Raw genomic sequence first — 13,904 nt, 5'->3', positions numbered from 1 at the left:
GCCCAGTCTACACCTCTTCCCCCCAAAAGAAGAAAGCCTCCTAGATAAAAAACTGTACTTGGCCAGGCGTGGTGGCTCACGCCAGTAATCTCAGCATTTTGGGAGGCTGAAGCGGGAGGATCGCTTGGGGCCGGGAAGTCGAGGCTGCAGTGAGCTAGCCATTGCACTCCAGCCTGGGCAACCAAGTGAGCCCCCATCTCTAAAAAAAAAAAAAAGGAAAAAAAAGAAAGAACTGTGCTTGCTTTAAAAGATGTATTTGTCTGATGGTGAACTTGTGTTATTTTCTCGCACATATTGTATGAGATATGTAGGTATACATATTGTACCATTGTGAGATAATGGTATTATCTTATCAATAATAATTGCATTATCTTTTTTCCTCCGGGGCTTTGCCAAGGATAAGGAAGGTTGATGGAACTGGGGCTCTATGAGTGTGGGGCCCTGTGATTCTTTGCACTAATTCCGGGAGATGGGTCTCCTAACAGCATGATCATGCGGATGTCCTGCGAGCCCTGGTGGGGCTGTGCATAGAGAACAAACTGCCAAGCACAGTGCAGCTGCCTTACCAGATGGGGCACACAGGCTTGCACAGTGAGCATCTCAGCAGCAACCTTGGTGGACTGCAGACCAGAGGCTCATCTCCCACTTTCCTGAGTTGCTAAATTGCAATGTTTTGAAAAACACAAAAGAAAGGGTTGGTGGGGGTCCTGGAGAAATGATTTAGTGAATAGGGGTTGAGCTGTATGTTGTTTCAGTTAGAAAAATGAAGAAAAGTTACATTTCTTACATCTGAGTGTTGTCTCATTAGTATGAAGTAGTCATAAGCACCTTGTGTTTTGGGAATTTACCTTACAAACACTCACAATCTCCTCATTATCTGGTCACCAAATTCATTCATTCATCACACATATATCCATTCATCCAATATTGGATAATCTGCTACAGTCATAGTGTAGAGGTGTACAATGGTGACTAAGATGTAGTTCCATGTTCTTACAATTCTTACTAGTGACCTGGATAGGAGATAAGGAACTGCAGTGAAAAGGATATTGACTGGGCACAAAAAGTTTCGGGTTTTAATCCTATTTTTATCCTTCAACTGCTGGGCAACTTTGAGCCAACTACACAACCTTTCTTGGCTTCCCTTTCTTCATTTGTAAAATTGGATTAAATTATCTTTAATTTCTTACTAGCTTCTAAAATACTTTACTGAAGAAGACATACACATCTGATGTAAATGCAAGTGTGTGTGTGTGTGTAATGAAGGCATAGCTGGCTCCTTTATTAGGCTTTGGGTTTTCTTCATGTATCTGATTTCCAGAAATGAGAGTGAAAATACATTTTACTTTGCTCCCATGTGTTTACTCATCTAAGATTTCATATATGAGGAATTAAATAAAAATGTTTTTGTGGCCTTGGCTGAAAGAGAAGGACAATGATTATTACGTCAAAAGCAGATGGTTCTACTGTTCCTGAGACTAGGATTGATGTGGAAAACCAAAGGTAAATGACAGCCTTGGAGAAAAAGGGACTTACAAGGATATTATGCACTTGGGGTAATAGGTTTATTATCTCTATATACAAGTAAGCATTTATTGATGTTTGTCAAAAATAAGAGACAAGATAACAAAAACTATTTTAGCATGAAAAAGAGATAGCGGCAACAGACCAATACTGAGCTTAAAGACTCCAAAAAGAGCACAGAACCTGAAATGACAGTTTTCAGGTTGTATAGTTATCCAGACAATGAAGTCAACTATACAAGGCAAGCAACAAACACATGATAATAAAACACCATCAACAGTTTCTCACTGGAGGATGGAGGGAGGCTTGCCGGGGCCTGGGGCCACTGGTGGGAAAGGGTATTAAAATCTCATAAATCCTCCATATCTTTTTTCCATTTCGGGAACTTCTTTGGAGTAACTTTCCCCTTCTTCGTTGGAGGGCAGAGCCTCGGCAAAGCGCTTCAGGAAGCCTCCATACCGTTTCTGGTAGTCCATCCACCACTCTGGGCGGCCCACTCTTCTCATGAAGCCCCCATATCGCTTCTGCAGCTCTTTGGCTTCATCTTCCAGTTGGGGGCTTCTCTTTAAGCCTCTCATGAAGCCCCCATATCTCTTGCTCACTTCTTCCTCATTATCACTGCCATCCTGGTGGTGGCTATGCTCTCGGTTGTCCCCTGTTTCCAGAAGCTCTTTTAGCAGGTCTGAGGAATTGGCCAGCGAGTCGTCCTCCTCTGCATCCTTCTTCATGAAGCCCCCGTACCGCTTGGCGAGGATCTCACTTCCATTGGCCTCTTCTTCTGGCTCCATGGGATAAAGCTCATCCATTTTCTTCATGAAGCCTCCATACCTTTTCATGAAGCCCCCATACCTTTTGGCTAGCAAATGGCTCTCTTCTGGTTTGCTGTTTTCTCTGAGGGTGCTGGTGCCATCTTGAGGAAGCTCTGGTTTGGACAGCTGCAGGAGCTCCTTGCAGGTTTCCCAAATTTTCAGAGAAGGCAGTTTTCCTTCACATTCCATTATGCAAGCCTGGGAAAACAGTTTGATGTAATGATAAAAAGAAGCTTCTCTGATTTCATTACGTAAATGAACTTTCGTGGACCAAAATATGCTTGCTATGACATAGTAACTCCCTTATTATAATAAGGTCATCTCCAATTTCTTATCACGACTTTTCATAAGGCTGAGCATGCAAATGAAACAAAATTTGGAAAGGGGAAAGTGCGGGGGGTGGTTAACTGAATCCAGTTAGGAATCTGCCTTTGGATTTTAAACCCATAGAAATTTTAAAGAATTAAAAATTTTTTTTTCACCTATTTTAACCTAAAATGACTGCTTTCACAGTCTAATTCACCGATAATTTTCCACTTCTGATATAATTTTGTTGATATTTTCTAACCAAAAAGGAGAAATTTTTATTACCCTAATCAGGGAAATTTCCTCAAAATCCTTTTATCTCTTTCTTACAGATAAAATCAACATTATATAACATAAGGGTCAATTGCTTTCTGTGTGTTAATATTTTACCTAAAATGGTATCCAATATTCCTGCAAATACTATCAATCTACAGAGAAAAACAACAATTTAAAAAAAGTTTATAAAGAAAGACATCCTAAAAACTCAATTTAAATCTTATGAATTATTTGCATTCTTATGAATTTGCTAATTTGTTGAAAGTACAGATCTTTTGTTTTTTCCTTTTTTCCTTGCTGGATACAACAGACTTTATTATCTTGAACAAAATGTCTATAATGATGAGGTCAGATATAAAATTATACAAATGCAAGTGCACAAATTATTCATGTTTATTTTCTTCACATTTAGTCACCATTGTACAGAAAAAGTAATTTCCAATGGAAATCATGGTATTTGATAAAATAAGAATCATCAGCATACATTCTTTCCTTTTTCTTATACAAATATTAAATTCAAAATCATTGTAAGTCTATACATTCGAATGACCTTGTTAAGATTTTTTTTCTATTTAACAGATCACTTGGGTATGATAGAGTACTAATATGTGAACATTTACAAAACATGCATGATATTTCTTAGCATTTCAGGAGTTTTTTATAGCCCTCTGAAATCTACTTATAGAGAGCCCAGGTTACAGACTTTTAATTTAGACAGAAAGGCCAGGCTCTTTCTTGATATTTAAAAATATACTGGTATATTAAGTGATGTTAAATACACTTTTATTTAATAACATATATTATTTTCACAGTGAAAGAAAGCATTTTCTTAGCGCAACAAAATCTTGAGGGCACGTATTTAGCAAGCTCTTAATGCGTATTTAAGCTTTGTGTCTGAGAAGATTAAATATATAACTACATAAGAATCTAAAGATGATCTATTAATAATTAAAATGTCTTATTTTATTTCTGACATATGATGAAGAAATCAAAACACCATTAAAAGCTTAAGATGTTTAAGGGGCAATAATATTTCCATTCTAAAATTGTATCTAAGTGATCTTGTTGTTAAAAATTAATGTTGAATGTTTTGCATACTAATACCAAAAGACTTTTAAATGTATGTGATATGAGATTCCTTCAAAACCACATAGTAACAAATACCAGAATAATGCACTCCTACTAAGGCAGCGATGTTAACTGATGGCTCCTATAGCCATGTATGCCTGTTTTGTGGTATTTATCACACTTTGTGTGGTATGGTCAAGATCACATTAGACGGGAAATTCTACTTGGACATCAGTCATAGCATGCCTGCTCATCTCTGCATCCACCACAGTACCAATCATAAGTGTCTTTCATGTGGTTGAAGCTCAGTAAATATTTGTTAACATTGATTTCACTACATATTTTTGGCTAGGCAACCTCATTTCTCATGTCTTTTGCATCTGAGCCAAAGTCCCAGAATGCTGTAATTCTAGTGAGACAGTCACTAAGTAAATCTTTTGTCATTGAGACAATAACAACCCTGAATGTAGGGTCCAATGCAAATCAGTTATTATGCAAAATGCCTTTCTATGAGACTATTTTTATTGATGGCTGCTTATTATCTATTTTTTTCAAGTTGCTAACACTACATGTGCCATTCCATCACTTGGATTAAAGTAATGATAATAGTAATAAGTGATAACAACAAGAGCATAAAAAGCAGTGAGGAAAATTCTGGCAAAAGCAGCCTTCCTCTTCTCCCCCACAATCCTGTTACATGATGAGAGGAAGGTGAGAGAAGGAGAGAAGTCAAGATTTGAAGTGATACCCAAGGAAGGCCTAGCTGCTACCCAGTGAGCTCTGCTCAAGTTCCTCAACAATGCAAAAGGAAGATTAGTAGCATTTTGGGAGCTTGGTGAATCAAGCAGATTAAATATGAAAAAAACCCATTTGAATAGGCATTATTAAATGTCAGCCATAGTAATTCACTAACTCACATAACTTCAGTAAATCTGATACTATTTGGGGGTCAGACTGTGTGATTAGAAAAATTAGACTAGAATCCATATAACCTTTATTCAGATGGCAGAGAAAGCTAGGGGAGGGGGCTTAGCCCCCCACATGTTGAGCAGGCAAAGCTCAAAATATGTGTGACTGGGCACAGGGAATTACGGGGTCAGAAAGTGAGGTCTTATATATGGCATGTTTTGGGTTTCTCTTTCTCCTTCTGTGCCTAAAATTCTTTACCCACAAGATCTATCCTTATATTTGTAGCACTTCCTCAATTTTTAGACATAGGTTAAAAGCTCATGACTACAGGAGAAAGAAGAAAGATGGGTGAAGGGGACTGTGTCCCCTATTGAAGATGAAACACTTTTCTCGTAGTTTAAATATACAACCTTCCTATGTGTCTTCTCTTTAATGCCACGTTAGTACGGGTCAAACAAACACACAAACATTTAACCTGAAATATATACCACAGATAATTGGAAACTGTTCCTTGGTTTTCTCCCCATTTCAAACATCTACATAAGGTGAAATTTCCTCAGTTCCACGTGGAACCCAAAGCAGCTTGGATGAATACATTATTCTCTATGAGCTTTTTAAGTCATCACAAAATTTCAATAAATTTCAAAAGCAATGCAAAGGAATTGTCAGGGGAGCTGGTAAAAGTGAAGCTACCTGGGTCTCCAGGTTGGAGATTCAGATCAGTAGAGCACCAGAGGTGATTCGAGAGCCCACAGGGAACCAAGATCAGAATGAAAAGTGATTTTGTCCTCAGCTTTTTCTTTCCCAACCTCCTGTAGTGTAGTGTATCTTTGGACTGTTGTCACCCACTGGACACTGGCCACTTCTCTTGTTCCTTTCTCACAGCCAAATTAAACTGTTGTTTTAGTTACTATTACAAAAGGGCAGTCGGAACAGAAGTTGCATTCCAGCTTTACTGGCTAGTGAGACAGTTATGAATTATTTCCTGTCTACGGTTATTTTGCCTTCCTCTCCCCGTATCCTATTTCCATCCCTTTGCTCTCTCCTATTTACAGGTGAGGGTAGGGAAAGAGGGACCGAGGGACCTGAGGTTAAGAGAGCTGGGATACATAAATCTAAAGAAAGGCGCCGAAATGTCACCAACAAAAAATTACATTATTTGCGGGAAAGATGGGAAGATGGCTGCGTGTGGAGGGGCCCTTAACTGGGATATGTTAGGATTTGGGGTGACAGCATCTTCCTTCTGACAGATCAAGAGAGAACCCAGTGCTCTCCGAGGTGCTGAACAGAGCACTTCTTGGGGGTCCCTAATTCCCAGGGTTAAAACAAACTCTGTGTGGCGACACCGCTACCCTTACCGGTGCCCAAATAGTCGCGGATCCCCGAAGCTAAGAGCCAGGACAGGACATCAGCCAGCGTTCCCGGAACAGCTGAGACACCCAGGTCACCACGGGCTCGCGCCGCTGTGGCTCCGACCCGGTGCGAATCGCCATACGCGCCCCGCTGTGGGCATGGGATTGTCCGCGTACTATTGCGGAGACTCTGTCTCACAAGGTGCGCAACACTCGCCGCGCGCAACACTCACCAGGAAGTTGATGTCGGCGGGGCGCACCAGGCGGTAGCTGCACGTCGCGCAATCCTGGCTGCATTCTGCCCGCACTGTCGCCAGAAGCCCGGGGCCGAGCAACAGCAGCCAAGGGCAGAGTCTCAGGAACCACGCCATGGACTGCGAGGAGAGAGGGACCCGTGCTTCGAGCCTGCCTGGGCGCAGAACGGGTACCTCTGCAGGACGCTCGCCACGACAGCCTCAGCAAGTGATCGTCGAGCAAAAGCCCGCAGGAATGCTCCTTTTTGGGGCCCCGCCCTCCCGGCCGACAGCTTTCAGGTAGACCTGGAGGCGACTCACATCGCCTCGCGGCTCCCGGGATGGCGCGGTCGCCCCCAACGCGAGGCTGCCTGAGGCACCCGGCTCTTTTCCTGGGCGTCCACTGCCCAGGGCAAGATTTCAGAGAACGCCGCAGACCAGGGCGAGGGACCGGGCGCCGGGGGAGGAAGAACATTGACTGGGGTCACAAAGAAGAACCAGGGAACGCGGTTGGGGAACCCATGCAATGAAATGTGAAGGAAAAGAGGGCGGGCAGCCGTCCCCAAATCCGCGCAGCAAAGACAAGCTTCGGGCAAATTCACTCACGTTGACGCTGTTCGGATGCAGCAGGCCAATTGGAAAAGCCGGGTTCCAGACACGACTCTAGAGGGAAGAGAAGAAGGCAAGGGTGAGGAGGACGGGCGTCGGGGAGGAGGGGGCCTGGGTGCGCTGGCGGACCTGGGCCTCACCGTCGCGGTCCTCAGCGTCGCCGCGGGGCTCTGAGCGCCTGCCTCGCCGTCCGGGGGCTTAACGGCGGCTGGAGCCACTTTATAATTAGCCCCAAACCGAAGGAGGCGCGCGCGCCCCAATCGCCGGCGGGCTGCAGCTGACGCAGGCCCTACGCCAGCCCCGCGCCGACGCCTTCGCGGGAGGGGTCGGTCCCCCAGTACCCGCGCGCCGCTCCCCCCACCGAGGGTGGCGGCCACGGGGTGCGCTCGGTGGCTCCCGACACGGCCAGGTGACAAACCCAAGGCAGTTAGGAAGTTTGAGGAGAGTGAGATAGGATCAAGTTTCTCCGCATAAAGTCACTGAAATTGCGCCGAGGGGTGCGGGCTCCAAGGAGGGAAGCGAGGTGGGGGCGTTTGGAAGGACAAATGAACTGGCTTAGACTTCTGGAATGTGCTGGAGACCCAGCGGGCCGATGAACCTGCCCCTTTCCCGCCTCCTCCCTGGACCCCTTCAGGGTCCCCGTGGGCACCAAGCACAGCCGTCCGGTTCGGAATGTCGTCATTTATCGACCCGCTTGTCCCCAACAGTTGACTCCGAGTTCCTTGCTGCAGCATCTAACAGCTTCAAGGTGCGCAGTAGGCGCAGTTAATGGTTACAGAAACTTAACAATTGAAACTTTCTGGGAATCTTAAAATCTCGGCACAGAATTTTCACCTTTCCAGTTAGAGAGACCCCTGGCCAAGCGTAGAAGCCGGTAAACCCTCAGGTTCCGGCACTGCGCGCTTTTCAGCCACTGTGGGAGAGGATCCGTGTTTATCTAGGTCCCCAGGGCTCCCAAGTCGAAGATCCACTGCCTTGAGAGCGCTGTCCAGGGTGTCCTGGGGGTGTTGGATGAGTGAGAAGGGGGTGCCGGGGCGGGTGTAATGTCAGCGCGCCAGGAGTGTGGTGGGGAGGGAAGGATGAGGGACCCCCTACCCGAGACGCCAGGGCTTGGAACATCTCCACCGGGAGGGGGCCCGAGGGCACACTGTGGAGGCTGAGACTGTCCATTAAGACACGCTTTCCCGCTTCCTGGCTCTGCAAAAGATTGCTAAGTGACAAGCTGCTTACATTGCCTGAGGCCTCAGTTTCCCTATTTGAAAAATAAGAACAGAGGTAATATGCCATTCATAAGGTTCTAGAGAGAATCAAATGAAATAATGGACAAAATCTCTTAGCCTTCTGCCTGGCACTATAGCAAGCCCTCAAAACGTATTCGTAACCATCAGTTATCCGTCCGTCCACCTTTCCATCAGTGCCCATTGTCTGCTTACCTTACATCTACCATGGACGTATCCAATTCACCTATGCATCTATCTCTCCTAAACCTAGGGGGAAACCATAAACAGTTCCTGGTCCCATACATAGGGAAAAGGTCCCAGGGCGTTCCCGGCCCTCTGCGCCCTCTGCGAAGGGCGGATTTCAACAGTCGCTAGGACCTGCAGCCGCGCTGCCTGTCCCATTATAGTCGCTAGAGGGCAGCGCTATCCTGCGTAGGCTGAGCTTGGGGATACTGGGGTCTCAGTTCTCCAGAGGCCTCACTGTGCGGGCTTGACACGCAGCACCCGGATTAGCACCAGAGCTGCACCCGAGCACCACCTGCCTCCCGGCCAGGGCATCACGGTAGCAAGGTCGGGAAAGCAGAGCCCTGGCGTGGGACTGGAGAACTCCGGACATAGCCCTAGGGAGCCAGCATTACCCCCTGAGCAGGAAAACACAACGTTTCCGCTTTAGGTTCTTTTCATCATGGGGCCCCTTACTAGCTCCTTACCCTCTCTCCAAGGCAACGGAGAGCTTCTGTCTTTACTTAAGATTTTTCTTGTTGCCTGGGATTTGGAAAGGAAGCTGACTCCACTGCAGTACTCAGTGCGAAAGTAGTGCGTGAACAAATTCTACCTAAAATTAAAGAAAACTTGCTATAGCTGAGCACTTGCGAACCTGGGATCCCAGGTTTAAACACATAATCAGGAGCAGGAGGCTGAGGGGAGTGTGTGTGTATGTGTATGTGTGTGTGTGTGTGTGTGTGTTTGTGTTTGGAATGACCACACCACGCGATGCTATTTAAGGGTGCACAGCGCGCAGTAGTGGGAACAGTGTTTTTCTGCACTCTGGCGGCACAAAGGCTCGTTAGGATCTTGGAAAAGTAGAAGCTTAAGTTTGGAAGGGGCTTTAAGGATAATTTATAACACCACCCATTCTACAGATGGTAAAAACCAAGGCTCAGAACTGACCCTCCCGGGCAGTGGCAGACCCGGTTTTCCAGCCTCTGAGTTCCTTCCCTGAAACCTACCTCAGGCTAGTTTGTTTCTGTTGGAACTAGTCATGTTTGCTCTAAGTTAGGGTCTCTTGGCGCATTTGCATTTTCCCCTGGGACTCCTGAAATGTCAGGGAGAGAGAAACAGTAAGGGAAAAAGAGGGCGCCTCCTAGAAGCAGTGCAAGAGTGTGTAGTCCCCCTGGAGACCTTCCTAGATGCTTGGGGCACAGTGGTTGTTTGGTAAATGTGTGTCGACCGGCTGACTGAATGAATGAATGAAGTGATAGGAGGTCGACCTTGTTTGCCTACCCCAAATCAGTGACATCTCTTCCTATCATCCTCCCCCATCGACCTGAGATACTAAAAGTCATTCTGGTGGCAATGAGTTGTAAGAAATTCATTTTTTCGTGATCTTTTAAATATTTATCAAGAACGAACAGACTTTTTGCAGTTATGATCTGGGAGAAAGCTGCTCTAGAAATCAGACTAAAAATGGGAAGGAAGAAATCAGATTAAAAAAGCATCCAATCCAGAGATTTTTTTATTTTTAGGTTAGGATCAAGAACTCTTCTTCTGATCCTAGGGTCCCAAGCATTAGCCCAAAGGGATTCATCCTAGAGACTAAGAAATGGGACTTTTTAACCCTGATGATGAATGGCGTTTTGCTCAGTTCTTAGGTGTCCTCAGAGCCTAAAAAGGTGGGATTTTACAATGTTCTTTTAGTGTCCTCTTCCATTATTTTCAGATGGAAGATGCCTAAATTGAATGATGTCTTTCTGGCACTCACTCCTCTGCTCCCCTACCCTTCCAGTCACGCAAGCAGACATATTTTATTCCAGAAAGCCATTTCTGTCTGCCCCCCTCTCTCTAAAGTAGCAGTAGTGGAGACAAGGCACTTCTGCACTCTGGCAGTTGTGTGATGCTTCAGCATAAAAGCAACATGTTCTAACATTTCAGATGTTTGGAATCATGCCAGAGTCAGGGGAGACATCCCCGTTTTCAGTTACAATCTAAAGTGCACACTTTGCAAAATGTGATTCGGTGATCTGGGCATATTACTGTGAAGTAGCACTGTTAAGGATTCTTTTTCAGATTGGCTCAGAACACCATAACAGAGCAGCTGGAAGTGGAGTTGGCTTGAACGAGATGTTTTATGGTGTCACAAACCCCATTTTAAGGAAAGTCAGTGTTGCTATGTTCTCATTTCCCAAAATCCAGGAAACAATAAAACTCTAGGAAGAAAAGGTAATCTGGTATGAAGTTGCCAGATTAAATAATACAGTTTAAATAATATAAATTAAATAATAGAATGAGTTTAAATAATAGAAAACATGTCAGTGTGTCAGAGGAGGTGGGTAGAAAGGGAAGGTAAATTAAACCAAGGATATCGAACATACTGTTTATGTACTGTAAACTTAGGGAAGATTGAAACACACTTCCTAACTTTGGCCTTTTGCTCTCCAACAGGGAAAAGATCAATCTTACTATTAAGTATAGGTAATTAGACAATGAATAAAGCAAGTCCTATTATGAATTTTTAGATTAAAATAACATATAGCTGTGTGTCCAACTAATAGTGTGTCTTGAGCAGCTTGACTTTTAATAATGACTTTTGAAATTGCCTTGAGAAATTTAATAGCCACACCAGAGAACCAGTCAGTGTTAAAAAATTGTGTTGCCTTGGTGAAACCCTGTCTCTACTAAAAATTAAAAAAAAAAGAAAAAAAAAATTAGCCGGGCTGGTGGCAGGCGCCTGTAGTCCCAGCTACTCGGGAAGCTGAGGTAGGAAAATGGCTGGAACCTGGGAGGTGGAGCTTGCAGTGAGCCGAGATCGCGCCACTGCACTCCAGCCTGGGCGGCAGAGCGAGACTCCGTCTCAAAAAAAAAAAAAAAAAAAAAAAAAGTGTGGCCTCATTTGATGCAAACCTTCTTCAACAACTTGACTTTGATTTGGTTTTGGTTGTTTGTGAAATCAAATATCAGATCCCACTTATGGGGCCTGTATAGAAGGCGTTCAAAAATATTCGTCCACCAGAGACAATTTCCACAGTTGAAGGAATACTAGAAGAGAAATTCGAAATAGATTTTGATCAATAGTAAGTTATTNAAAAAAAAAAAAAAAAAAAAAAAAGTGTGGCCTCATTGGATCCAAACCTTCTTCAACAACTTGACTTTGATTTGGTTTTGGTTGTTTGTGAAATCAAATATCAGATCCCACTTATGGGGCCTGTATAGAAGGCGTTCAAAATATTCGTCCACCAGAGACAATTTCCACAGTTGAAGGAATACTAGAAGAGAAATTCGAAATAGATTTTGATCAATAGTAAGTTATTGGAATGAATGCAATGGTTGCAGTTTACCAAGTTCTTAAGGGAATTTTTCTTGCATATGATCCACAGCGCAGATGTCTGCACATAGTAGAGACTCAGTGAAGCTGCTTTTAAAACATGTGTTTTTGCTTATAGTTACATCTTCCATAGCTCCCAAGTGATGATGAATGGTGTGATAGACCCAAGAGGTCAAAATGTTTTAATAAAATTATATAGGGAAAGTGCTCAAATCTTTCCAAGTTATCAAATAAAAACTGAACAAACTGAAAAACCAACGACTCTTCTTAGATTTGTCATACAGACTGGGTCACAGAGAAAACCACTGTCCCCTCAAATTGGAGAGACCAACAGGCAAATGCAGAGAGTCCTGGCTTGCTGGCGCAGAAACCTCCCAGAACCTGAACTATAGCTGACAAATTCCGGGAGACTGTGTGAACAAATCTGAGATAAAAATTCCAGGGGAACCCAGTCCATGGAGGCCTCCACACTTTCATGAGTTTTACCTACAGGTGTTCAACAAGGTTCTCACAATGAATAATGGAAAAAATTTCCCTTGTGCCTCCAGCAGTGAGAGGGAAAAAAGAGCCATTTTGAAATACACCGGAACATTGTATTCTTAACAAGATTTGCCCACAGGAGAACCTAGTTAACCAGAGTCTAATCTGCTCAAGTTTCATCAGAAAATAGCTGACCTGAGGGACTGGGAATACCCAACTCCAGCCCCCTCCAGCCATTGTGTTCCACTGAAGGGGAGGCTGGGGACTAAGAACATATGTAAATTTCACAGCCCAGAGGTACAGGCTCACTAAAGACTGAGACCTACTCATAGGACTGCAGAACACTCCCTTCCTGCCTTATCAACACATTACTAAAGGCATATTTATAACATTTCCGTTTACCCAGTACATCAAGTCTGGCTGTCAAGAAAAAATTACAAGACATAGTAAAAAGCAAAAAAAATAAAGAAAAATCAATCAATCAATCAATCAATCAGTCTATCCCCACAGTTTGAAGAGACAGAGCAAGCATCAGAACCAGGCTCAGATATGTCAGAGATGTTAGAATTACCAGATGGGGAATTTAAAACAACTGTGATTAAAACACTAAAGGATGAGGTAGACAGCATGCAAGAACAGATGGGCAATGTAAGCAAAGAAACAGAAATTCTAAGAAAGATCCTGGAAGAAATGCTAGAGATCAAAAACACTGTCACAGAAATGAGAAATGCCTTTGATGGGTTTATTGTTAGACTGGACATGGCTGAGGAAAGAATCTCTGGGCTTGGGGATATGTAAGTAGAAACTGCCAAAACTGAAAAGCAAAGATAAAAAAGACTGAAAAAACAAAAAACAGAATATCCAAGAACTGCAGGACAATTATAAAAGCAGTAACACATATGTAATGAGAATTCCAAAAGGAGAAGAGAGAAACAGAAGAAATGTTTGAAACAATAGTAACTGAGAAATCCCCCACATTTTGTCAGACACTAACTCCTATCCATCAGGATATGTTGTCAGGAAGCCCAGACAACACAGCAGGATAAATGCCAAAAATCCTGTACCTGTGCATACCATTTTCAAACTACAGAAAATAAAACATAAGGAAAACATCCTAAAGGAAGTCAGAGAGGGGAAGAACACCTTACCCGTAGTGGAGTAAAGATAAGAACTACGGCCGGGTGCGGTGGCTCACGCCTGTAATCCCAGCACTTTGGGAGGCCGAGGCGAGCGGATCACGAGGTCAGGAGATCGAGACCATCCCAGCTAACATGGTGAAACCCCGTCTCTACTTAAAAAATACAAAAAATTAGCCGAGCGTGGTGGTGGGTACCTGTAGTCCTAGCTACTCGGAAGGCTGATTCAGGAGAATCGCTTCAACCTGGGAGGCGGAGGTTGCCATGAGCTGAGATCATGCCACTGTACTCAAGCCTGGCGACAGAGCAAGGAGCAAGACTCCATCTCAAAAAAAAAAAAAAAAAAAAAAAAAAAAAAAAAAAAAAACTACATCTGATTTCTCAGAAATTAAGCAAGAAGAGACAGAGGTAAAATATTGAAAGTATTAAGAGAAAAAAAAA

The 13,904-nt window shown here is 43.8% G+C and overlaps 1 protein-coding gene and 1 long non-coding RNA gene across 5 annotated transcripts in view; one reads left to right on the top strand and one right to left on the bottom strand.

Moving 5' to 3' along the window:
- Nucleotides 1-7,368, bottom strand: part of LOC108538387 (proenkephalin-A) — a 67,322-nt gene extending 59,954 nt beyond the window's left edge. Inside the window, exons 1-4 of one of the 4 annotated variants that reach the window (XM_017886436.1) lie at nt 7,227-7,368; nt 7,084-7,140; nt 6,478-6,653; nt 1,544-2,531 (exon numbers count right to left, since the gene is read on the bottom strand). In XM_017886436.1, the coding sequence (XP_017741925.1) occupies nt 1,866-2,531; nt 6,478-6,615 (804 nt within the window). In that variant the 5' untranslated portion in view covers nt 6,616-6,653; nt 7,084-7,140; nt 7,227-7,368 and the 3' untranslated portion in view covers nt 1,544-1,865. Of the gene's footprint in view, nt 1-1,543; nt 2,532-6,477; nt 6,654-7,083; nt 7,141-7,226 lie in introns of those variants that run through there. The other 3 variants (XM_017886437.1, XM_017886435.1, XM_017886434.1) reach the window with 3 other exon arrangements.
- LOC108538391 (uncharacterized) overlaps nt 7,080-13,904 on the top strand; it is a 105,682-nt gene continuing 98,857 nt past the window's right edge. Inside the window, exon 1 of the long non-coding RNA XR_001888063.1 lies at nt 7,080-7,165. This is a non-coding gene — a long non-coding RNA (uncharacterized LOC108538391). The remainder of the gene's footprint in view (nt 7,166-13,904) is intronic.

This window comes from Rhinopithecus bieti, unplaced genomic scaffold, assembly GCF_001698545.2.
Source record: "Rhinopithecus bieti isolate Rb0 unplaced genomic scaffold, ASM169854v2 scaffold_15501, whole genome shotgun sequence".
Classification (NCBI taxonomy): domain Eukaryota; kingdom Metazoa; phylum Chordata; class Mammalia; order Primates; family Cercopithecidae; genus Rhinopithecus; species Rhinopithecus bieti.
This window is presented reverse-complemented; position numbering and strand designations above follow the sequence as displayed.